This window comes from Canis lupus, chromosome 20 (assembly GCF_011100685.1).
Source record: "Canis lupus familiaris isolate Mischka breed German Shepherd chromosome 20, alternate assembly UU_Cfam_GSD_1.0, whole genome shotgun sequence".
NCBI classification, from domain to species: domain Eukaryota; kingdom Metazoa; phylum Chordata; class Mammalia; order Carnivora; family Canidae; genus Canis; species Canis lupus.
The window spans coordinates 40,317,623-40,344,418 of record NC_049241.1 but is presented as its reverse complement, the minus strand read 5'-3'; the positions used below and the strand labels follow the sequence as shown (position 1 = coordinate 40,344,418).

At 42.1% G+C, this 26,796-nt stretch overlaps 1 protein-coding gene across 3 annotated transcripts in view; it reads right to left on the bottom strand.

Annotated features, from left to right (window-relative positions):
• USP4 (ubiquitin specific peptidase 4) overlaps window positions 1–26,796 on the bottom strand; it is a 53,067-nt gene that overhangs the window by 15,598 nt on the left and 10,673 nt on the right. For 2 of the 3 annotated variants that reach the window (XM_038566439.1, XM_038566441.1), the window contains exons 7-11: window positions 9,822–9,962; window positions 8,867–8,984; window positions 5,128–5,301; window positions 2,465–2,623; window positions 623–847 (exon numbers count right to left, since the gene is read on the bottom strand). In XM_038566439.1, the coding sequence (XP_038422367.1) occupies window positions 623–847; window positions 2,465–2,623; window positions 5,128–5,301; window positions 8,867–8,984; window positions 9,822–9,962 (817 nt within the window). The remainder of the gene's footprint in view (window positions 1–622; window positions 848–2,464; window positions 2,624–5,127; window positions 5,302–8,866; window positions 8,985–9,821; window positions 9,963–26,796) is intronic. The other variant, XM_038566440.1, reaches the window with a different exon arrangement.

Sequence of the window (26,796 nt, the reverse complement as noted above, 5' to 3'; positions counted from 1 at the left end):
GGTCAGGGCCCAGATGAATGGTCAGGAAAACAAACAGCAAGTCCTCTGCCTCAGCACCTGCCTCTCTATTCCAGCAGCAGCAAAGGAGCCCACCCATTTCTTTCCCTCCTAAATACTGCTTTTGTCTCATTCTTAAGTTTTGGCAGTCCTTTACTCCTTCCTTTAAGGAACTGTTAAAAAGTATAGATTGCCATGATCTGTAAGAAGTGAAGAAACTGAAGCCAGAGGATGAAGCAGTATGGTCATTCGGTGAGCTGGCAGCAAGGAGGAACACTGCAGACCCGCTGACCATGCCACTCATCCAGCCTTTTGTTCTGGCCAGACTCTCTTAGCTGACCGACCGAGTACCCTGCTGCGGCCTCCCAGTATTCAGATGCAAGGACCACTTAGCAGATCAGTCATATTACCTGAGTTGAACAAATGAAACGGGAAAAAAAGTGACAGAGAAGCCCAAAGGACCTTCACAATCTTCCTTGAATCCTTACAGGATTACACAAAAGTTAGATGGAGGCCAAGGGAACACACCCAGGCAAGTGCCACAGGGAGTCAGAGGCAGCTGGTAGAAGAAGCCCCACTCAAGGTCCCACAATGAGGGGTGCCATGAGGATGCAGATCCTCTTACCTGGGTAGGTCTGCAGCGAGGGTCAGCAGGAACCAGAAAGATCTCCATAACTCTATCTTTCTTCAGGGGCAGTGGGAGAGTTAAATAGCAAAATGGGTCAAAGGTCACAGAAACCTTAGCACATTCTGGGCAAACCAAAGTAGATTTGAAGAGGCCATGGAATGTGTCTACAATCACAGAGTCATTCCGTAACCTGTGATTCTCCCAGGCTTCTTTTGCCACCACCTGGAAGGAGAAAGATAAACCAGATATTCTAAACTCATCAGAGTTGTTTACTCCTTCAACCAGAATGATCCACCACAGATTCTGAGATGGATCATGAGGCAGTCTCTACAGCAAAGAACTTGGTCCAGGCCAGCCAGGGCTTGGATTACTCTTAGCATACCATACTCACAACTACATGCCAGTGTTATGCCCAATTCCACACTTAACAAAGTCTTCACATTGGACCGTGGGGCATATAGGGATCAGTGTGGTCTCTGATGGGAGACAGCCCTGACAGCAAATGGACTGGACTAGGACAAGGACTGCTTTCTATAAGGTTTTCAATGATCCAAAGTCCCTTCAGTGAGGTATTTATTTATTTATTTATTTATTTATTTATTTATTTATTTAGGGGGGTGTATAAAAGTACATTTTTATTTATTTTTACTTATTTTAATTTAAATTCAATTCATTAATATATGTTTTTAGTTTCAGAGGTAGAGATCAGTGATTCATCAGTCTTTTTTTTTTTTTTTTAAGATTTTATTTATTTATTCATGACAGACAGAGAGAGAGAGAGAGAGAGAGAGAGAGAGAGAGAGAGAGGGGTAGAGACACAGGCAGAGGGAAAAGCAGGCTCTATGCAGGGAACCTGACGTGGGACTTGATCCCGGGTCTCCAGAATCACATCCTGGGCGCTAAACCGCTGAGCCACTGGGGCTGCCCAATTTCATCGGTCTTATATAAATAATACCAAGAGCTCATTCCATCATATGCCTTCCCTAACGCCCATCACCCAACTCCCCATCCTAACACCCTCCCCTCCAGTGACCCTGTTTGTTTCTTATGATTAAAAGTCTCTTATGGTTTGTCTCCCTCTCTGATAATCTTATTTTTTTTCTTCCCCTATGATCTTCTGAGGGAGATCATGTAACTGTCTTTCTCTGATAGACTTATTTCCCCTAGCATAATCCCCTCTAGTTCCATCCATGTCATTGCAAAGGACAAGATTTCTTTAATTTTTGATGGCTGAATAGTATTCCAATGTGTGTGTGTGTATATATAAGTGTGTGTGTGTGTGTGTGTATATACACACACACACACCACATGAGGTTTTATACTATGGTTCAGCTAACTCATTGTTTTTTCTTCAAGATATAAATACTACTTTAAAGTTTTCATATGATCAAGTCCAATGTGATAGGGTAACTTGAATGCTAAATCTCCTTTTCATAGATTGGAAAATCAAGGCCAAAAAAAATCAGTGCCCTAATAATGTTATTAATAAACTATTTTACTAATCATCTACGTATTTTAATGAGGGCAGTAATAATCCCAAGGCTCATACTACAGGCACTTTAGTTCTCAGACTGCCCTCGTCTCTGATTCAACAACAGCATTATACTATGCAAACTGACACTAACTTAAAGAAGCCCAAGCAGGAGAATCTGGAGTAACCAGAGTTTGCCTCTTTCTAACCTGGAATACATTTCTCTACCAGAGCCCAGATCCACATCAAGAAAAGAGGCAACCAGGGCCCCGGCACCAATACTCAAAGACCAAAAGAATGTCCCTACAACTCTCAGTAAAAGGCAACATCTATGAAATGCTATTGCTCAAAAATCTTCTATATCATACCGCATCTGGCCGCCCATTGGCGTCCTTCAGTTCCAGGTAGGGTTTCTTCTTTACTCGGTTCAGATCTTCATGCAATCCATCTAGAAGAAAGGCTAACAGCTCCTGAGAGTCTTGTTGCTGGTAGCCAGAAAACTGAGGGGCGAAACGTCCCACTTGGGTCTACAACAAAAGCAACCAAATCAGAAGGCATAAGATTTAAAGAACTAGTGAAGTCAGATGGGAACCCGCCATCAAAACTAACTTTGCAGGGTCAGCTGGGACAGTAAGGGAGAGTACCATCTGGTCGAGCGGCCCAATTAATTCCTCAAGAGCCTAAAGGAGGCCAGTAGTTTTTGCCAGAGAGAGGGCTCAGATCAAAAGCCAGGACAATAGTGAACCTGGCACCTGGGCCAGTACCCTAAAAGAAGAGTGAAGTGAAGGGTGGCCTCCTGAGCAGCCAGAACCTTGGAAGTACTGAGGTGAGTCCCTCTCTTACTTCCTTCTTTGGTTCAGACTCTCCATTACAACTTTACAAATGGTATCTCTTCAGCCAGAGGAATCCTCCTGTACCTACCAGGCCTCTTCTCTTTAAGTAACTCTGCCTTACACTGCTCTGCATCTATGATCCCCAAGAGTGTGGTCCCCAACTGGCATCACTAGAATCACCTGGGAGCTTGTTAGTAATACACATTCTTGGGCCCAACCTGGACAGAATCAGAAACTCTGGGGATAGGTCCAGTAGTATTTTCACAAGCCCTTCCGGAGGTTCTGATGAATCCTAAAGTTGGAGAATCAATGCTCTCTACCATGTTGCCCAGTACCATAGCCACTGGCCACATGTGACTATTTATTTATTTATTTATTTATTTATTTATTTATTTATTTATTTATTTATTTTTAAAGATTTATTTACTTATTTATAGAGACACAGAGAGAGAGCAAGAGAGGCAAAGACACAGGCAGAGGGAGAAGCAGGCTCCGTGCAGGAAGCCCGATGTGGGACTCGATCCCGGGTCTCCAGGATTACGCCCTGGGCTACAGGTGGCGCTAAACCGCTGCGCCACAGGGCTGCCCCACATGTGACTATTTAAATTAAAAATAAATACAGGGATCCCTGGGTGGCACAGCGGTTTAGCGCCTGCCTTTGGCCCAGGGCGCGATCCTGGAGATCCGGGATCGAATACCACGTCGGGCTTCTGGTGCATGGAGCCTGCTTCTCCCTCTGCCTGTGTCTCTGCCTCTCTCTCTCTCTGTGTGACTACCATAAATAAACAAAAATTAAAAATAAATAAATAAATAAATAATAAAAATAAATACAATAGGGTCACCCGTGTGGCTCAGTCACTTAAGTGTCTGCCTTTGGCTCAGATCATGATCCCCGAGGTCCTGGGATTGAGCCCCACATCAGACTCCCTGCTCAGCTGGGAGTCTGCTTCTCCATTTCCTCCTAGCTTATACTGTCTCTCTCTCTCTCTCTCTCAAATAAATAAAACCTTTTAAATTAAATACAATAAAAAAAATTCAGTTCCTTGTTCACACTAACCACATTTTAAGTGGCTAGTGGCTGCCAAAGCAGACAGTCAAAGAGAGAAAATGTCTATCATCAAGGAAGCTCTACACTACCCCTAACATCCCTAAATACGGTCTATCAATTGTTCATTGATAGGAGCTTGAGCTTAATGTGCCATCACCTGATTCCAGTCCCTTTCTGACTTTATGGTATGGAATTGTAATTTATGCATATTTCTGAGGGATTAATGTGACTACAGGGGTAAAAAGAATTAGTTTTCAATTTCATTCTTTCCTTTAAAAAAAAAATATTTTATTTATTTATTCATGAAACACCCAGAGAGAGAGAGACAGACAGACAGACAGACAGACAGGCAGAGACATAGGCAGAGGGAGAAGCAGGCTCCTACGCAAGGAGCCTGATGTGGGACTCAATCGCGGGACTCTAGGATCATGCCCTGGGCCGAAGGCAGGCGCTAAACCACTGAGCCACCCAGGAATCCCTAGTTTTCAATTTCAATAAACCATTTAAATTTTCTCACTGAGCCCAAGTGCTACTTGCCCCTCATCCCCTTTGAATAGAAAATATGCCTATCTTTTTCTACCATGTGCTTCATGAAGGCTCCGTGAACTGCAGTGGTGCAGGCTAAAGATCTCTCAGATTTCAAAATATGAAAAAAAAAAACAAAAAAAACAAAAACAAAAACAAAAAAAAACAAAATATGAAAGCAAGAGAAAGCCCAAGTTGCTCCAAGAGCCCACTACAGTTCACCCAATCTTCCTATCTGGAAGATCCAATTGAAAACTGCCTTCACACCACATTCCAAGAATATCAACCCAATTCCTGAGTTACGGAGCCCACAGTGGGTATAGGTTCCAGGCTCAGAGAACCTGGGAATACCCTTCAGATAATACTGGAAATTAAACTGAATTGTTATGGTCTGGGTTAGGAGGTTTCCTACTTCCAGACTGGTACAATACACCATTCTGAGCAACCAACAGTATCCTCAGCCCAGAGGTATGTGCTGAATGACTAAACAAGAAAAAAGAAGGATCTCATCGTTTGAGTCTTTTAGTCTCAGACCCCATCTTAACCCCAATATGCAACTAGAATACCTCATTATAACACTAAATCACTCTCCCTAAAATGGAAAAAAGTACACACAGCAACCTACTTTGAACATGCGAGGTGCCACATGAGTGTCCCTTCCAGACCACATCTGTTTAATGAGCTCTGCGTAGGCTTCTGCAATTTCCCCTTTCATTCCCAAAGGGTTGTCTCTGTTGATTTCAGCCTCATATTTGTCTTTGAGAAAGTAGTCGGTCAGTGGTGCAGTGTTGCTCAAGCACTGAAAGAGAACATGATCAGAGCTCACACTCCCGGTGAACACACAGAGATAAAGATAAACCAAGTTATTAATGGCCAATGAGGGGTCAACTCCCAACAAAATGAAGTTCTCAGCAGATTCTCTGCAAGGCTCACCAACAGTAAGGCACAGCCTCCCAGAAGCCCAAGCTGGTAGCCTGCCTTGCAGCTAACCTCCAGAGGACATGGTCTTGGGGCTCACACTCATTGCCTAAGAACTGTCTCTGAAATAACTATCCAAAGGCAAAAGCTGCACCCAAGTACCTGACAGAGTAAGTTTCTATTCAATGAAGCATGATCACTTTTAACATAATGTTAAGATGATAATTTAACTGGAATTGATTGGAACATTCCACTGTCTCACAGGAAGACAAAATATAATTAAGCTGAAGACAAAATATTTTACTAGAGCCAAAACATTATGGGGGAAAAGATCAGGATAACAAGATAGTAGAAAAAAACAATGAATAACACAATATACGTGTTTACATGAAAACTAACTCTTCAAATTCAAAAACTATATTTTATCAAATGTTTTTTCTACATCTATTGAGATGGTCATAAGGTTTTCTCCATTATTCTGTTACTATGCTAAATGACACACATACATTTTTCAGGTGTCAAATCAACCAAGTTCTCTTGGTACAAATCCTACTTGTTCGACATTTTCATCTAGATATCACTGAATTTGATTTGCTAAAATTTCACTTATGTTACTTGTGTCTATAGTTATGAGGTATGACTGACTAAAATTTTCCTTTTTTTAAAACTTCCTGCCACGAGCGCCTGGCTGGCTCACGTGGTGAAGCATGTGACTCCTGATCTCAGGGTTCTGAGTTCAAGCTCCACAATGGGTGTAAAGGTTACTTCAAAATAAAATTTTAGAAAAAACAATTCCTTGTCAGGTTTTGGTATCAGAGTGTGCTGCCTTGTAAAATGGTTTGGGGAGCTGTCCCTCTTTCTCCATTTCCTGAAAAAAATATATATGATTGGTAGCACTTCTTGCTTTAAATCTTTGAATATATTCACCAACAAAGCTATCCAGAACAAGAATTTCCCTTGTTATAAAGCTTTTAATTACTGAGTCAATTTACATATATATATTTTTTTGCTATTTTAAGATTTTATTTATTTATTCATGAGAGACACAGAGAGAGCCAGAGACGTAGGCAGAGGGAGAAGCAGGGTCCTCATGGGGAGCCCAATGCGGAACTCGATTCCAGGAACCCAGGATCACAACCTGAGCCAAAGGCACACACTCTACCGCTAGCCACTCAGGTGCCCCCCAACCTCAGTCAATTTCTTTTTTTTTTTTAAGATTGATTGATTTATTGATTTATTGATTTATTTATTTATTTATGATAGACACAGAGAGAGGCAGAGACACAGGAGGAGGGAGAAACAGGCTCCATGCCGGGAGCCCAATGCGGGACTCGATCCTGGGTCTTCAGGATCACGCCCTGGGCTGAAGGCAGGCGCCGAACCGCTGAGCCACCCAGGTATTCCCTTTCCAGTCAATTTCTTTAACAAATATGAGACTATTCAGATTTTCTATTTCTTCCTGTGTAAGTTTGATAAAGTATGCCTTTCAGAGCACACGTCCAAACTTGTCATCTAAATTGTCTAATTTAATGGCATAAAGTTGTTCTACTATCCTCTAACCTTTTTAGAAGTTTTTAAATTTAATTTTATTTAAATTTTACTTAATTAACATACAGTGCAATACTGGTTTCTGGAGTAGTTTACTATTCTCTAATCTTTTTAGTGGCTGTAGGGTCTATAGTGATATTCCGCTTTCATTTCTAGTTTTGGTCATTTATATTTTCTCTCTTTTCTTCCTCTTCAATTACCCTGAGCATTTATATCAATTATATTAGTTTTTTTTTTCCAAAGACATATTACATTACATATTTGGCTGTAATGTAAATCACCCCTGTATTTCGTTAATTTCTGTTCTTCTATTATTCCTCTCCTGCCACTTCATCTGGGTTTCATTTGTTCTTAGCATTAGGAGATAGAAACTTAAATCATGGAATTTAGCATTTCTTTTTTTCCATGATATTTACATGCAGAGCTACAGACCTCATTATTATCTTCATTCAACAGTTGAGGAAAACTGAGGATACAGAGTTGAAAAAAACCTACCCATGAAAAGCCAAATCTCAAGTTTCTTTTCTTTAGTGCTCAGCTCTTCCCATCTCACCACAATGGAAAAAAATAATTTCCAAACCCAAGAGTTACCTAGTTTTTTACATGTCTTTTTATCCTTTCCTTCCTACTCTATGAAACTTCAAAGTTAGATTAAAAGTCCTGTAAGTATAAAAACCATGTCTCGTTTGTTCACCATTGAGTCTCTATGTAAAGAATTTGGCCTTGCCCAAAGAGAAAGTCTGGCTCTTGCCCTTAGCTCCTGGGAAGTACTTTGTTGACAGGAGTATCTTTGTTTGGAGGTTATCAGTCATAGTGGAGAATCTAACATTGTGATTTGGGGTGGTGGCAGCCATACTTATACTGTCATCTTAGGGTGAGAGCTAACCACTCCAGAAAGACCAACATTGTGACTTAGTTGGGGGCAGGATGGGGAGGTGGGGAGCAGGGGGAGCCTTGGGTCACATCGTATCGGTCTACCTAGAGACTGAGTTTAACAATCTGGGCAATCAATCAATCAATCACACCATGTAATAAAGCACCAACAAAAATTTTGGAAACCGAAGCTCGGATGAGTTTACATATATTTGGCAATACCCCACGACTACCATTACATATCAATGCCAGGAGAGTAAATGCATCCTAGCTCCACAGGGAGAAAACAACAGAAGCTCTGCCCTAAAGACCCTCCTGGACTCTGCCTTATTTTTTTCTTCCCTTGGCTAATTTTAAGTTATACCCTTTCCCTATAATAAACTATATCTGTGAGTATAATAGTTTTAAGTGAGTCTATGAGTCCTTCAAGCAAATTATTGAAACTAAAGGCAGTCTTAGGGACTCCCAAACTTGCAGTTGGCATCAGAAAGGAAGGCAGTCTTGGGAACTGTGCCCTCCTAATTCTGTAGTTGGACCCTAACTCCAGCCCATGTCCACCATAGTATGGTCACATAGTATGTCCCCAAAATATTTGATCAATGAACAAATGAGGTATTGAAGGGAGGATTTTAGGATTTTGCACAATCAGGGGCATGAGATAAGACAGCTATCATTGTAAAAAGATGGTACCAGCTGCTGTGAGTTCTCTTCCCATCAAAAACCAACCAGACAAGTACTCTAATATGTTCTGGGAAGATCATTCCCTAATGGTCAACAAAATTCAAAATATTTTTACTGTAAAATCCATCCCAGGACTAATTAAGAAGACATTTTAGGGCCATTAACACGGATGAGGCCATTGTGTACTAACCAAGGGAGATGTCCTGATAGGGATCCCTGAAGTATTAACAAAGAGTAAGCAGGGACCCCCAGGAAAGGATCCTCCCAACATTTTAGCATGCCTTTCCTAACCAAGCATTAGTCTTAAGCACCAGTGTTATTGAGATGACAGTTCTCCCTTCTACCTGCAAAGCGGAGTTCATGAAGCAGGTGTTCCCAAGGTTTCCAAGTCCGCAGAGCCCAGGCTGTATGTGAGACGATGGGGACTCCTGACAATTATACGAAGCAGAGAAGCCAGATCCACTGGAAAACATAACCCACATCAACAATAAGAGTGAGTGCTGTACGCATGCCCTCAGGATGCCTTTTGGGGCTCCTCCAGGGCCTCTACAATTCTTAACTGGTAATAATCCCATGATACAAGTTCTTTCTACTCCCCTTGCCAGCCCTTCACCACTATCCTTCTCCCACCCCTGGCCTTGATTTGACATGATCGTAGGTGGTAAACACATCCTTACAGGAAGGGATGCGGAGTTCTCTACTCTCAGGCTTTTGGCAAATGCTAGCTGTATATCCCTCTAGAAGGCTAACTGCCATGTGACTTCAGGGAAGAACATGTGGTTACCAAGATCAAGAGCTCACACCTGTCACCACACACCAGGCCACACTCAGTCCTGACTGTGCCTGAGTATTCACGCACATTCTCTTGCCTGACCCTCCTCCTCCATTCAGTCTATGATTTGTGGCAGGCTCTCCTGAGATGCTTGCATAAAGGATCACAGCCACCTAGAAGGGAAGCAGGCAGGGCTCTCCCATAGCTGAGAACCATTCCCTCACAGCTTTTACTGTGCTCTAATATGGCCAGCCCACCCCATCACATACAAAAGCGGTGACCCCACAAGACCACCAGTGACTATGGCTGTGCACAAAATAGCAGATCATAGAAGGACAAGAAACATAAGTGAAAAGTAGGAGGCATTTTATAGTGGATATGAAAGAGAGAAACCACATTCCCTGTAGCATGTTCCCATGGGGAACGCTAATCCCACTGGACCTAGTGTGGCAGCAGAGGAGCTCTCCTGGTGCAGCCTAGGAAAGACTCAAGAAGGAGGGAAGCAATGTGAAAGGGCCTGCTCTTACCCCCTGCTGACACCGGAGCTGTGCATCCCAGAGGTGTTAGTGCTATCACCATTTGCAATGGGAGAGGCAGACACTGAGGAATAGGGACTTGCTGATGATGTTGGAGAGGTAGGAAAATTTCTGCTAGGCGCAGTGCTTGATCTGGGAGAGAAGCAGAGACAAGGCTACTGACTTTTTGCAAAAAGCAAGCCCTACCAAATGCCTTAGATCTCTTTTCAAGAAATAAATGTTCTCCATATTGTTATTTAAAATAAACTGCAAAAGGCCTACTTTCATATTACTTCAAGATAAATTTTATTTAAGTAATCAAGAAATTAATTGGTCTTCCTGGTCTCGTTGATCCACATGGTCACCCACCCAATTTCTCAGCAGGATAAACGACAAGGTTTATCTTTAGGGCAACCAGGTTTGATTTATAAATCATAAACTTCCCTGAGAAGAGTTACCAGTGAAAAACATAGAAATATGCCAATAAGAGATGAATAGTCCCCAAAACACTTGACCCAAAATGAACAGCTAGCTATAAGTACACTATAACAGGAAAATGGTAATTTGGTTTCACTATGCTATTCAAAGAGAATTCCTTTTGCTTCCTCAAATTTACCAAACGTCCTATTTCAAACTCATGTTTCAATATTTTTCACAGCATTTTACTTTAGATTTATACCAACTTTCAGATTAATAAATTCAAAGGCTGTCTAAAATATTAAATTGGTATGAATTTTATCAATTTTCTATTAAAATCTGTATAAGAATGTGTAGAAAAAGTGAATCGTTCTGCTTTGCTTCAAATATGCACAAACGTGATTTTCCATCTAGATTTGGGGCTATTTTCAGACTCCAGAAAATTATGATATGCCTCAGCAAGAGAGCCCAACCTCATGGGATCTGCTCTCAACCAGGGTTCCTTGCAAGAAAGCAAAACAAGGCAACAGAGACAAAGAGTGACCCTGCACACACACCTGCAGCAGACAGACATCAGGAAATTATCCAGGGGCCTAAATGGGCATCAGTAACTGAGTTCTGCTCCACACTCTGACGTGACAGTGATTTAGAAGGAAAGAGGGCTCTCCAGCCCCTTACCCCTCCCCACAGGGAAACGCACCTTTCTCAAATCCTAAAGACCATTTGCTTCACAGAGCCACATCCTCATGCTACAAAGTCCAAGAACCCAGATATTTCAGTAAGTGAGACTTGGCAGACAAAGGGCAGGCACTCTTGCACCACCCATGTGACTTCAGCACACATATGAAACCTGTCCAATGTAATGTAGATATTCCCAGCCTCCTATGCAGACAGGAAAGTCGCTATCCAAGGCTGATAGGATATGGCATAGTTATCTCAGGTCTGTTGACAGGTACTATAGGATAGTGAAACTTAAATTCTGATACACAGAACCTCAAGGCATATAGTCTAACTAACACTCCTCTTTTTACTAATGTTCACTGTTCACTGGTAACTTACTCTATTTCTCTGAACTCAAAAGGGCAAAAATCCATAGAAGCTTGGATTCTAAGCATCTCCAGTCCTTACCAATCACTAGAACACGCCTGCCTTCCTTGCTCCAATATCCATCCTCTGCATGCTTCGCAGATGTTCTCCAGGCTGAAAGCTGCTCTGTGGATGAGCTCACCCTACAGGGATGACCTCAAGTAGCCAGAATCTGGTACCCAGCATTATCATTAAGATGACAATTAACTCAGGGTGCCTAGCTGGCTTAGTTGTAGAGCATGCAACTTTGATCTCCAAAGTTGTGAGCTCCAGGCTGGGTGTAGATTACTTAAATCTTAAAAAAAAAAAAAAAAAAGATAACAATGAAATCTTAGCTAGAATCCTCACTGCCTTCACATCATCCTAAGCTGTGCTCTCCCCACACCAACGCTGTTACCCCTCGTCTGCATGCACCCACATCTCCACGTCAGGACCAGTGGCCTCTTCTAGTTCTGGGCAGGCAGCCCTGAAAGGGGGCCATGGTGCAGAGCTCTAACTCAGGCAAGTACCATTAGAGGGAGGTAGAGTTAGGGAAAGAGAAAAAAGGGGGTGGGGGGGGCAGCCAGATCTACAAAAAGCCTTGGAAGCACAAACAACAGTTGGAGCAATCTACAAGGAAGAGAAAACTGTCTTAAAATGTTCAGAATTTACAAGGTGGCCCTCACTAATAAGAGCTGGACAGAAACAATTCAGGCTGTTCTCCTGCCACAACACATGTAAAACGGATTCTATAGGTGGGTTAAAAAAAAAGTGGGGGGAGGGCTAGGCCAATCAATGATTTCCCCTGATGACAAATTCACTAGATGGATTTTACCACTTCATCAATGTTAATCTTTGTGTCTGGTTGATAGATGATGCATTACTGAATATGGCTGTTTGTTTTCTTTGAGAAAATCCTATCAAAAGGGGCACCTGGGTGCTCAGCCAGTTAAGTATCTGCTTTCTATTCAGGTCAGCATTCCAGGGTCCTGCTCAGTGGGAGGCCAGATTCTCCCTCTTCCTTTGCCCTTCCCCCTGCTTGTACATTCTCTCACATTTGCTCTCTCTCTCATGAATAAATAAAATCTTTAAGGGATGCCTGGGTGGCTTAGCAGCTGAGTATCTGTCCTTGGATGAGGGCATGTGATCCCAGTCTGGGGATCGAGTCCTGAGTCCAGCTCCCTGCGAGGAGCCTGCTTGTCCCTCTGCTTGTGTCTCTCTGCCTCTTTCATGAATAAAAATCTTAAAAAAAACAAAACTTAAAAAAATCCTATTAAAAAAAGAAAATCTTAGCTGAGAGTTTTGAAGATTATTTATTTATTTATTCATGAGAGACACAGAGAGAGAGAAAGGCAGAGGCACAGGCAGAGGGAGAAGCAGGCTCCATACAAGGAGCCCGACGGGGGACTCCCAGGTCTCCAGGATAAGGATCACGCCCTGGGCCAAAGGCAGGGCTAACCCAGGCTGCCCTGAGCTGAGAGTTTTGATTAGTGAGTTTAACCCATTTATAGCTAATCACTACTTGAGCTAGCCTCAATTCAGCCTCCTTATCTCCAGTTTTTTAATTACCAACTTCTCAGTTTTTCTTTCTTCCTTTTTTGCCTTCAATTTCCCTTCCTAGGTGTGGCAGTTTCCTGTCTCCTAGAGTATTGTGATTTATAATAAGAAATATGTACTGTTAAATAAATAAGAAGGGGGTGCCTGGGTGGCTCAGTTGGTTAAGCATCTGCCTTTGGCTCAGGTCATGATTCCAGAGTCCTGGGATTGAGGCCCACATGAGGCTCCCTGCTCAGTGAGGAGTCTGCTTCTCAGGCTCCCTCTGCCCCTTCTCCTCATGTTTGTCTATTGCTTTCTCTCTCTCTCTCTCAAATAAATAAAATCTTTAACATAAAAATAAGTTAAAATAAAAAAATAAGGGATCCCCGGGTGGTGCAGTGGTTTAGCGCCTGCCTTTGGCCCAGGGCACGATCCTGGAGACCTGGGATCGAATCCCACGTCGGGCTCCGGGTGCATGGAGCCTGCTTCCTGCTTCTCCCTCTGCCTATGTCTCTGCCTCTCTCTCTCTCTGTGTGTGACTATCATAAATTAAAAAAAAAAAATTATTAAAAAAAAAATTAAAAAAAATAAATAAATAAAAATAAAAAAAATTTAAAAAATAAGAAATATGTATTTTGGTCTGGTCCAAAATTCCTAGTACACAGTCCCTAAAACCCTTGTAATTTCCTCAGTGAGAAGAGTGATAAGAGCATCTTTTGTTATACTTGCATTTTTGTCCTTGGTTCCCAAAACAGCTTCAAAGTGCTAAAGTGAAAACTATGTCTTATTTCCAACACGCCTTTCAACCACACCTCAGTTTGTCAATGATTTTTGGAAAGTCACAAAGGATGGCGTTTTCCAGGGGAACTAACCACGCAGAGGTTTGGAATTTGCAGCTGCCCACCCCGAACCCCCAGTGCGGGGGAGAAGGGCTAGAAATCAGAGTTCTGTTACCAATGGTAAATGATTGAATCAATCATGCGTAATTACTGAGGACTGTACAAAAGTCTCTGAAGTATGGGAATTTTGGACAGCTTCTGGGTTGGAGAAAACATGGAGGTGCCAGAAGCGTGGCATGACTAAAAAGGACATGGCAAATCCTCACCCCTTTCCCACACCCACCCAACACCTCTTCCATCTCACTGTTCCCAAGTTATAGCCTTTTATGACAAACCAGTCATCGAGTAAGTAAACTGTCCTCCTGAGATCTGTGAACTGTTCCATGAAATTATCAAGTCCAAAGAGGTGTCACAGGAGCCTCTGATTAACAGTAACAACCCGTACTTGGAATTGGGATTAAAAGTGGGTTAGTCTGATGGGACTGAGCCCTTAATCTGTGGGATCTGATGCTACTTCCAGGTAGACTGTGCCAGAACTGAGTGAAACTGTAGAATACCCAGCAGGAATCAGAGAACTGGATGTGTAGGAAAAACCTACACATGTATGGTGGGCAAAAGTACTGGTAGAAAGAGAAGAAAAGGAGGGTTTTCCCCCCATCTTGCCTCCCAGTAAGCTATTCTGCCCTTTTTCTTTAATGAACCCCAATTTTTAGCTAGACACTTTGCAACCCTGCTAAGAGGCAATTCCCTGCCTCCCTTGAAGCCAGGTATGGTCATATCATTGGCCAAAGAGATGCAAATGTTTTATGTAGGATTTCTGGGAAATTTCCTTCAAAGGACTATGTCCGGGGTGCCTGGGTGGCTCAGCAGTTTGGTGCCTGCCTTTGGCCCGGGGCAGGATCCTGGAGTCCCGGGGTTGACTCCCGCGCATCAAGCTCCCTGCATGGAGCCTGCTTCTCCCTCTGCCTGTGTCTCTCATGAATAAATAAAATCTTAAAAGGGGGGGGGGGGGGCGCTATGTCCCTCCTGCTTCCTTCTCCTTGCCACATTTTAAAGAAGATTTTGTTTATTCATGAGACACAGAGAGCGAGGCAGAGACATAGACAGAGAGGCTCCCCATAGGGAGCCTGATGGGGAACTCGATCCTGGAACTCTGGGATCACAGCCTGAGTTGAAGGCAGATGCTCAACTGCTGAGCCACCCAGGTGTCCCTCCCTTGCCACTTGAATACAGGTGTAACCACAGCAGCTCCAGGATCCTGGACCCAGGACCCACAGACAAGCACCTTTTTTTTTTTTTAAGATTTTATTTATTTATTCATGAGAGACACACACAGAGAGAGAGGCAGAGACACAGGCAGAGGGAGAAGCAGGCTCCTCGCAGGGAGACCAATGAAGGACTCCATCCTGGGTCTCCAGGATCACACCCTGGACCGAAGGCGGCTAAACTGCTGAGCCACCCAGGCTGCCCGACAAGCACCTTTGAAGTAGAAGCTGTACACAGCAGAGTAACAGGACAGAGTGGTTGGGTTTCTAATGATACCAGCACTGGACTGCCCACCTCAGAAATTCTACTTGGAAAGACTTAAGCATCTCTCGCTCTCTTTTTTAAAGATTTAGTTAATTAATTTATTTATGGGGTGGGGCAGAGACACAGGCAGAGGGAGAAGCTGGCTCCACAGAGGGAGCCCGACGCAGGACTCGATTCCAGGTCTCCAGGATCAGTCTCTGGGCTGGAGGCAGCACTAAACCGCTGAGCCACCCGGGGTGCCCAACATCTCTCCAACATCTCTTTAATTGCCATCAAAGCTTTCCTAATCAACACATTTCAAACATATATATTCTATTTTTACACTTCTGGCAGTTACTCCATTAACTTCTTAGGACCTGTAACTATTATTTTTCCCCATCAATTACTTACACTTGTAACCATCTACACTTCCCCACAGACAAAGAGTTCAGCATGTTCTCATCTCTCTCTGCTCTGCACTGCCACCCATTCCGTACTTGTCTTCCATGTTGGGATTGCCCAGAATTTAATTCTGGACTGTTAGTTGATATAGGTTGCTTTCTTACACCTTTCTTCTTATACTTTCTATTGAAGAATTACACAGAGAATACATAAATCTAAGTCAAAATTAAGAAGTTTGCACCAAAGAAAAAAAAAGAAAGAAAGAAAAAAGAAACTTGCACCAAGTGAATACATTTACATAACCAGTACTGACTCAGAAACAGGACACCCCTAGACCCCATGTGTCCTCTTCATGCTCCCTTCAGCCATGATTCTTCCTCCCACAGCTAACCACTACCATGATACTGAGCGCCCCCCCCAATGTAAGTTTTGCCTGTTTTTACACTTTGTATCAAGAGATTATAGGATGCTGTTTTTGTCTGGCTTCTCATTCAACATTCATGATACTCAACATTGTTGGATCCCTACAGGCTTCCACTGTGTGAATATACCACAATGTATCTATCCCCTCTATTTTTGGTGGATATCTGGTTTAACTCCAGTTTCTGACTATGACAAGCAGTGCTATGGTGAATATCTTTGAACCTATTTTTAAGTGAACATGAGATGTATTTCTGCTGGCTGTATGCCTAGAAGTGGATTGCTAAATTGTAGAATATGCACATAATTCTTCATGTAGTATGGGTTGCCAAATCTTTTCCTAAAATCACTGCACAAATTGATATGCCCCACCAGCAAGGCCAAACAATTTGGGGTGCTCCACACCTCAACATCACTTGGTACTATCTTTTTCACTGAGCTATTCCAGTGGGTGTGCAGAAGCAGTTGTGGTTTTAATTTGCTATTTCTGAATGACTGCTGAGGTTAACACCTTTCCATGTGCTTCCTAGCCATCTGGATATCCTTTTTGGTAAAGTAACTGTTCTAAAGATTTTTTTTTTGCCTCTTTTCTAATGGGGTTGCCTAACTTACTTATTGACTTGGAGGTGTTTCTTCAAAATTCTGCATATAAGCAATGTGTCAGACATATGTATTGCAAATATCTTTTCTCACCCCGTGGCTTGCCTTTTTACTCTCTAGTGAAGTTCTTAACTTGTAAGTCAGTCACCCCTTCTATCCATTTCCTTCTCCATGGTTTGTGGGGTTGTCTCATGTAACAAATCTTTGCTTACTCCAAAATCACAAAACCCTTGTTCTTCTGACCAAAAGAACACTTCCTTAGCTATGTGCTCTCCCACATGTGTTATGAATTCTATTGCATGCTGCTGAGCTCTTAAAAGTACTTCCCCCACTCAAGAGCTCCGTGTGGAAAACCTTCCAAGGTCAGCTATGCTAGAGGAAAAAAATACTACGTTTAAATAACAGTTTAGTAAGATACAAAATTCTGCTTTTAAAGCCATTTTACTTTGACACTGAAAAAGTAGCTCTTAGATCTATTGTTGCTACTGACAAATTTGATACTGGTCTGCTTATTCCTTTGTGACTTCCTTTTTTTTTTTTTTTTTAAGATTTTATTTATTTATTCATAGAGACAGAGAGAGAGAGAGAGAGAGAGAGAGAGAGAGAGAGAAGCAGAGACACAGGCAGAGGGAGAAGCAGGCACCATACAGAGAGCCTGACATGGGACTAGATCCAGGGTCTCCAGGATCACGCCCTGGGCTGCAGGCGGCGCTAAACCGCTGCGCCACAGAGGCTGCCCCCCTCCCCTTTTTTTTTAAAGATTTTATTTACTTACTCATAGAGACAGAGAGAGAGAGAGAGACCTTTGTGACTTCCTTTCAAAAAATTTTGGAATTTTCTCTACATCTTTGTTAAATTTTCACTGTAGTGTGTCGAGGCGTGGGCTTTCTTCCTTCCATCTGTCATGTTTAGCATTCTTTAAATTACAGACCTTTTCCTCTTAGGATTTCTGAGAAACTCTTGGTCATTATATTCTCAAACATGTTCTTCCCCTTCTTCCTGTCATTTCCTCTCTGCTTCTGAGATTTCTATTATACAAATATTGACATTTCTACACTCATCCTTATAGCACTGTGCTTCACCTTTCACCTTTTTATCCCAATGCCTTACAGAATTCTTAAACCTGACCTTCCAACTTGCTCATTCAGTCTTCATAACATCCATTATGCTACTCAACCCATCTCCTGAATTCTTTGTTCCCGAGGATGCCTACTTATTCCTGTTTCATGGACCCATTTCCTTCCTTTGCTTGATATTCATTATGCTTACTGCATCCACACAGGAGGCTGGGAACATGAACTACGTTCCCACTACCACAGGCTGTCAATCTGCCATTTTCTTTCACTCTGACTATACCAGTCAGCTTCTCATCATGGCTCCCTGTGAGCTATTCACCAAGTGAGACCATACTCCTCCACTCACAGCAATCTCTCCAAGGAACTCCCTATAGAGTTCAGGTAGAATCCATGGTCTCACGTGGCCCATGGGGCCCACCACCTCATCCCCCAAACCCTCCTGCCATCCCTTCTGGCATGAGCCACAAAAAACTCCTGCCAGTCTTCAACAAAGCCTGCTTCCACCTCAGAACTGCCAGCACTGCTGGTGCCTCAGCCTCACATTATTCTCATTAAGCAATCTGCTGGCTGCTGACTCCCTCACCTCCTTTGTGATCATGTTCAAATGGCACCTCCGTGGGGCCTCCCCATCATCCTATTTAAATCTAACCCTTCCCAAAGTCTAACACTTTCTAATTTTCTTCCCTGATTTTTTCCTACAGTACTTAAAAATCATTGGACATGTGGGCTTTTCTGGTCTATTTACTGTTCCTTGAGATAGAAACTTTGTTAATTGCTGTATCTACAGTATTTAGAACAGTGTCTGGCACTATAAGGGGGAGGGGAGAAGAGAGTGTACCTCAGGACTCTCACTCTGGGCTCACCGGCCACGGGCTCACTCCACATTGCAGGGAGGCTTTAACCTTCAGGAAAATTCAAAGAGGCATTGCTCTTTTACAAAAGCTATCTCCCTTCTTTGGAATCGGAGACCTCAAGGTGTGGAAAGGATGTGAAGAAGTAGCACTAGGAAGAGAAACAGGCAGGACCCTAAGAGTGTCCCTTGGCCAGTACATCCAACCTCTTCTGCTCTGAGTTGTCAACCCTACCTCACAGAAATCCGACCACCTTGTTTCCCCTGGGGGTTCCTCACAGTTTTTATGTTATTTTTTCTCAGCTCTAGGCATTTCCAGTTCCGAGAAAAGAGTTAGCAGTTTAGGCTAGCCTTCTGATTGCTGCTGTCACAAATCACCAAAAACTTAATGGCTTAAAACAACATAAATTATCTTAACAGTTTTGCAGGTCAGAAATCCAAAATGATCCTCACTGACCTAAAAAGCTGTGTTCCTGGGATCCCTGGGTGGCGCAGCGGTTTGGCGCCTTTGGCCCAGGGCGCGATCCTGGAGACCCGGGATCGAATCCCACATCGGGCTCCCGGTGCATGGAGCCTGCTTCTCCCTCTGCCTGAGTCTCTGCCTCTCTCTCTCTCTCTCTGTGACTATCATAAATAAATAAAAATTAAAAAAAAAAAAAAAGCTGTGTTCCTTAGTAGAGGCTGTAAGAACTTCTAGAGGCTGCCCACATTCCCTGGCTCATGGCCAGTGAAACCTATCTGCTCATTACATCACGTGCCCTCCTTAACATCCATCATTTAGTTACCCCATCCCCCTCCACTCCAGCAATGCTGTTTCTTTCCTATGATTAAGAATTTATTATGATTTGTCTCCCTAATTGTCTTGGTTTTTCCTCCCTTCCCTTATGATCCTGTTTTTTCTTAAATTCCACAAGTGAAATACTATGTTTGACTTATTTCATTAGCATAATACCCTCTAGTTCCATACAAGTCATTGCAAATGGCAAGATTTCATTTTTTATGGCTGAATAATATTCTAATGTGTATGTGTGTGTATACACACACACATATGCCACATCTTTATCCATTTATCTATAGATGGACATTTGGGCTCTTTCTATAGTTTGGCTATTGTGGACATTGCTATGAACCACTGGAGTGCAGGCGTCCCTTTGGATCACTACATTTGTATTTTTGGGACAAATACTTAGTGCAATTGCTGGGTTGCAGGGCAGCTCTATTTTCAACTTTCTGAGGAACTCCATACTTTTTTTCCAGAACGGCTGTACCAGCTTACATTCCCACCAACAGTGTAAGAGGGTTCCCTTTTCTCTGCATCCTCACCAACAGCTTTTGTTTCCTGACTTGTTAATTTTAGCCATTCTGATGGGTGTGAGGTGGTATCTCATTGTGATTTTGATTTGTATTTCTCTGATGCCAAATGATATTGAGCAGTTTTTCATGTGTCTGTTGGCCATTTTTAGGTCTTCTTTGGAGAAATGTCTGTTCATAACTTCTGCTCATTTCTTTCTATAAAAAAAAATTATTCATGAGAGACACAGAGAGTCAAACATAGGCAGAGGGAAAAGCAGGCTCCTCGCAGGGATCCCGATGCGGGACTCAATCCCTGGCCCGGGATCACACCCTGAGCCGAAGGCAGAAGCTCAACCACTGAGCCACCCAGGCATCCCTCTTCTTGACTGGATTATTTGTTCTTTGGGTATTGAGTCTGATAAGTTCTTTATAGATTTTGGATACTAACCCTTTATCTGCTAAGACATTTGCAAATATTTTCTCCTATTCTGTCAGTTGTCTTGGTTTTGTCGACAGTTTCCTTTGCTGTGCAAAAGCTTTTTATCTTGATGAAGTCCCAATAGTTCATTTTTGCCTTTGTTTCTCTTGCCTTTGGAGACGTGTCTAGCAAGAAGTTGCTGTGGCCGATGTCACAGAGGTTGCTGCCTGTGTTCTGCTACGATTTTGATGGATTCCTTTCTCACATTTAGGTCTTTCATCCATTTTGAATGTTTTTATGTATGGTGTGAGAAAATGAACCACTCTTCTGCATGAGGCTGTCCAACAACAATTGTTGAAGAGACGATCTTTTTTCCATTGGATATTCTTTCCTGCTTTGCCGAAAATTAGCTGACCATAGACTTGAGGGTCCATTTCCGGGTTTTCCATTCTGTTCCAGTGATCTATATGCCTGTTTTTGTGCCAGCACCAAAGCATCTTGAAGATTATAGCTTTGTGATATAGTGTGGCTTGAACTCTGGAATTGTGATGTCACCAGCTATGGTTTTTTTCAACTTTCCTTCAAGTATTCTGGGTCTTTTCTGGTCCTGTACAAATTTTACGATTATTGTGAGAAAAGTTGATGATATTTTGATAGGGATTGCACTGAATGTACAGGTTGCTCTAGGTAGTATAGACATTTTAACAATACTTGTTCTTCCAATCCATGAGCAAGGATTTGTGTCTTCCTCAACTTCTTTCATGAGTATTCTATAGTTCTCTGAATACAGATCCTTTGCCTCTTTGGTTAGGTTTATTTCTAGCTATCTTATGGTTTTTAGTGCAATTTTAAGTACTTAATTTCTCCTTCTTCTGTCTCATTGTTAGTATACAGAAATGCAACTGATCTTTGTACACTGATTTTATGTCCTGCCACATTGCTGAATTCCTATGAGTTCTAGATATTTTGGGGTGGAGTCTTGGGTTTTCCACAGAGAATCATGTCATCTGCAAAGAGTGAGTTTGAAAAAAAAAAGAGTGAAAGTTTGACATTCTCTTTGCCAATTCAGATATGTTTTATTTCTTTTTATTTCCTGATTGCTGAGGCTAGGACTTCTAGCACTACGTTAAACAACAGTGGTGAGAGTGGACATCCTTGTTATGTTCCTGACCTTAGGGGAAAGGCTCTCATTTTTTTGGGAATCCACTGAGAATGATATTCACTGTGGGCTTCTTGTATATAGCTTTTCTGATGTTGAGGTATGTTCCCTCTATCTCTGAACTGTGAAAAGCTTTAATCAAGGAAGGATGCTATACTTTGTCACTTTTTCTGCATCTACTGAAAGGATCATACAGTTCTTCTCCTTTCTTTTATTAACGTAGTGTATCACATTGATTAATTTGCAGATGCTGAACCACTCTTGCAGTCCAGCAATGAATCCTGCTTGGTTGTGGTGAATGATCCTTTTAATGTACTGTTGGATCCTATTGGCTAGTATCTTGGTGAGAATTTTTACATCCATGTTCATCAGAAATACTGATCTGTAATCCTTCTTTTTGGTGGGATCTTTGTCTGGTTTTGGGATCGAGGTACTGCTGGGCTCATAGAAAGTCTGAAAGATTTCCTTCTATTTTTACTTTTTTCAAACAGCTTCAGAATAGATATTAATTCTTCTTTAAATGTTTGGTAGAATTACCTTGGGAAGCTATCTGGCCCTGGACTCTTTATTTGTTGGGAGATTTTTTTTTTTTTTTTAAGATTTTATTTATTTATTTGAGAGAGAGAGAGGCAGAGACATAGGCAGAGGGAGAAGCAGGCTCCATGCAGGGAGCCTGACGTGGGTCTCGATCCCAGGTCTCCAGGATCATGCCCTGGGCCGAAGGCAGGTGCTAAACCACTGCGCCAGCCACTTAGATTGCCCCTTTTGGGAGATTTTTTATTACTGTTTCTATTTCCTTGCTACTTATGAGTCTGTCCAGGTTTCCTAGGTCTTCCTGTTTAAGATTTTATTTTGGTATTTAAGATTTTATTTATTTGAGGGGAGGAGGAGAGAGAGGAGGAGAGAGAAAGAGGCAGAGGGAGAGGGAGAAGCAGACTTCCCTGCCAAGCAGGGAGTCCAATGCGGGGTTTGACTGCAGGGCCCTGGATAATGACCTGAGCCAAAAGCAGACACTTAACTGACTGTGTCACTCAGACACATCAGTTTATACATTTCTAGTAATGCATCCATTTCTTCCAGATGGCCTAATTTGTTGGCATATAGTTGCTCATAGCATATTCTTAAAATTGTTTGTATTTCTTTGGTGTTAGTTCTAATCTATCATCTTTCATTCATGATTTTATTTATTTGGGTCCTTTCTCTTCTTTTTGATAAGTCTGGCCAGGGCTTATTGATCTTATGATTTCTTAGAACCAGCTCCGGGCAGCCCCGGTGGCGCAGCGGTTTGGCGCCGCCTACAGCCCAGGGCGTGAGCCTGGAGACCCTGGATCGAGTCCCACGTCAGGGTCTCTGTATGATGCCTGCTTCTCCCTCTGCCTGTGTCTCTGCCTCTCTCTCTGTCTCTATGAATACATAAAATCTTTGGGAAAAAAAAAAAAAAAACCAGCTCCTAGTTTCGTTGATCTGTTCTATTCTTTCGGTTTCTATTTTGTTGACTTCTGCTCTAATCTTTATTCTCATCTCCTGATGGCTTTAGACTTTATTTATTGTCCTTTCTGCAACTCCTTTAGGTGTAAGGCTATGATGTATATTTGAGACCTTTCTTGTTTCATGAGACAGGCTTATATTATAATACACTTCCCTTTTAGGACCACCTTTGTTGCATCCCAAAGGTTTTTAACAGCTGTGTTTTCATTTTCATGTTTCCATGAATTTTAAAATTCTTATTTAATTTCCTAGTTGACAAATTCATTCTTTAGTAGGATGTTCTTTAACCTCCATGTGTTTCTTTCCAAATTTCTTGTGATTGAGTTCCACTTTCAGAGGATTGTGGTCTGAAAATATTCAGGGAATGATTCCAGTCTTTTGGTACCAGTTGAGATCTGAGTTGTGACCTAGTATGTGATCTATTCTGGAAAGTGTTCTATGTGCACTTGAGACGAATATGTATTCTGTTGCTTTACGATGGAATGCTATGAATATATCTGTGAAGTCCATCTAGTCCAGTGTGTCATTCAAAGCATTTGTCTCCTTATTGACCTGCTTAGATGATCTGTCCACTGCAGAGAATAGGGTGCTAAAGTCCCCTACTATTATTGTATTAACAATGTTTCTTTAATTTTGTTATTAATTGGTTTATGAAACTGGCTGCTCCCATGTTAGGGGCATAAATATTTACAATTGTTAGATCTCCTGGTTAGATAGACTCTTCAATTATGATACAGTGTCCTTCCTTATTTCTTATTACAGTCTTTGGTTTAAAATCTAATATTGTCTGATGTAAGGATTGCCACTACAGCTTTCTTTTGATGTCCATTAGCATGCTAAATGGTTCTCCACCCCCTCAATTTCAATCTGGAGGTGTCTTTGGGTCCTTTTTTTTTTTTTTTTTTGTCTTTGGGTCTAAAGTGAGTGTCTTGCAGTCAGCAGATCCATGGGTCTTCCATTTTTATCCAATCTGATACCTGTGTCTTCTGATTGGGGAATTTAGCCCATTTACATTCAGAGTAACTACTGAAAGAATTTAGTGACACTATATTGCATGTAAAGTCACTATTTAAGTATATTGCCACTGTTCCATTCTGGTCTCTATTACTTTTGGGTTCTCTCTTTGATTAAAGGACCCCCTTTAATATTTCTTGCAGGACTGGTTTAGTGATCTCAAATTCTTTTTGTTTGTCCTGGAAGCTTTTTACCTCTCCTTCTATTTTGAATTACAGCCTTGTTGGATAAAGTATCCTTGGCTGCTTATTCTTCTCATTTAGCACCCAAAATAAATGATGCTAGTCCTTTCTGGCCTGCCAGGTCTCTGTGGGTAGGTCTACTGAAAGTCAAATGTTTCTATCCTTGTAGGTAACCAATCTCTTGTCCTGAACTGCTTTCAGGAATTTTTCTTTGTCTCAGAGATTTGCAAGCTTCAGTATTATATGTCAGAGTGCTCACCTATTGTTACTGATTTGAGGGGGGTTCTCTCTGTGCCTCCTGGACTTGAATGCATGTTTCCTTCCCCAGTTTAGGGAAATTCTCCACTATAATTTGCTCCAATATACCTTCTGCCCCCCTCTTTCTTCTTTTTCTGGGATCCCAATTATTCTAAATTGTTTAGCATTATCTCTCATATTCTTCCTTCGAGATTCAGTAATTCTTTTTCTCAGCTTCTCTATTCTCTGAAATTCTGTCTTCTTTTTTTTTTAATATTTTATTTATTTATTCATGAGAGACACAGGGAAAGACAGAGGCAAAGACACAGGCAGAGGGAGAAGCAGGCTCCATGCAGGGAACCCAACGTGGGACTCGATCCCGGGTCCACAGGATCAGGCCCGGGGCTGAAGGCGGCGCTAAACCACTGAGCCACCCGGGCTGCCCCTGAAATTCTGTCTTCTTTATCACTAATTCTCTCTTCTGCCTCATTTATCCTAGCAGTTAGAGCCTCCACTTTTATTGCGTATCATTAACAGTCTTTTTTATTTCAACTTGATTAGATTTTATTTCCTGTATTTCTTCAAAAAGGAATTCTCTAGAGTCTTCTATGCTTTTCTCAAGCCCAGTTAGTAGCTATCGTTATTCTGAACTCTGGTTTTGGCATCTTACTTATATCCATACTGATTAGATCCTTAGCAATCAGTACTGCCTCTTGTTCTTTTTGAGGTGAGTTTTCCCATCTTGTCATTCTGTCCAGAGAAGAATAGATGAACGAGAACAAAATACAAAAATGGCAACAACCACCCCAGAGAAAAACATACACTAAACAAATCAGAAGAGACCCCAAATCTAAAATACATAAATAAATAAATTTTTCAAAAGACAGAATATAAACAGAGCAATACACTGGACCCTGTGAGTACTTTGGTCTGTTAGACAACTAGATTCCAAATTGTAAAAACAAAACAAAAAAAACCCTTATATATGTACAAAAATAAAATTAAATACCACGAAAGGAAAAAATATAACTGTAAAAATGAAAATTAAAAGACACAAAAAAAGAATCCATAGACAGATAAACAGGACAAAGTAATACACTATATCCTGGGTGTATTTTGGCCTGTTAGAAGAAACTGCATCTCAAAATTATAAAGGAAGAAAAACATATATATACAAACATAAAATGAAAAAGGATAAAAAGTAACTGTAGGGCAGCCCCGGTGGTGCAGCGGTTTAGCGCCGCCTGCAGCCCGGGGTGTGATCCTGGGGACCCAGGATCGGGTCCCCCATCAGGCTTCCTGCATGGAGCCTGCTTCTCCCTCTGCCTGTGTCTCTGCCTCTCTCTTCGCTCTCTCTGAATGAATGAATAAATAAATCTTAAAAAAAAAAAAAGTAACTGTAAAAATGAAAATTAAGACTTAAAAAAAAAAGTTGATAAGAAATCGATTGAAAAGGAATGAGAAAAAACTTAAAATTTAAAGACTAACAAATCATGAGAAAAAAGCCCATGAATTCTATATACTATTTTCCCCTAGTGTGGAGTTTTGCAGTTCTCGATGATCAATAAACTTGGTCCTAGCTGGATATTCTTGCTGATCTTCTGAGGGAGGGGCCTGATGTGCTGATTATCAGGTGTCTGCCCCGGGCAGAACTGTACCACCCTTGCCTGGGGGCCAGGCTAAGTAAGAGCTCAGGATTGCTCTATGTGGCTTTTGTTCCCTGAAGCCTTTCCGCACTGCTTTAGAGGATGAGAATGAAAATGGCAGCCTCCCAATTTCCAGCCCCAAAGCCGAAACTTGTACCCTGCCCCAACTCTTCAATGTGCCCTCAAGGAAAATCAGTCAATCACCTAGCCTGTGACTGAGCATTTCTATCTCAGGCACGTGACCCCTCTTCAAGTCTCCAGACCTTGCAGACTCTTGCTGCACGCATTGTGTGATTGTGTGTGTGTGTGTGTGTAGCACTGGTCCTGCAGCTCACTGGGCCCCTGCTCAGAGAACAGTTTGCGGTTTATGGCACAAGTCCCAGGAGTAGGCTCACTGATTGCAGCTGGCTTCCCCACTCCAGATGCCTGGAAACCCTGCCACACTTGGGCACGCCTGGTCTTCCTCTGACCCTAGGGATCCTGAGACAACACTGTCTCATCTGGGATCCCGCTCCACTTTCCCACCTGAGTGCCTTTCAGACAGAGACTTGCCTCAAGGCAACAGACTTCTAAAAGTTCTGATTTTGTGCCCCACTGTTCTAATACTTTCTGGTAGCCAGTTTACAAAGGCTCCCTCCCTCTGCGGTTTATCTTTCCATATATCGCCTCAGATTCATTTCTCTGCACCTCCTACCCTGTAAAAAGCAGTCACTGTTTTATTTGTAGATTTGCAGCTATTCTTTTCTTAGATCTCCAGTTGAGTTCGAAGGTGTTCATCAGGATGATTTAATAGATACCTAGCTGAGTTCCTTGCACCCAACAAAACTAAGGTCGTC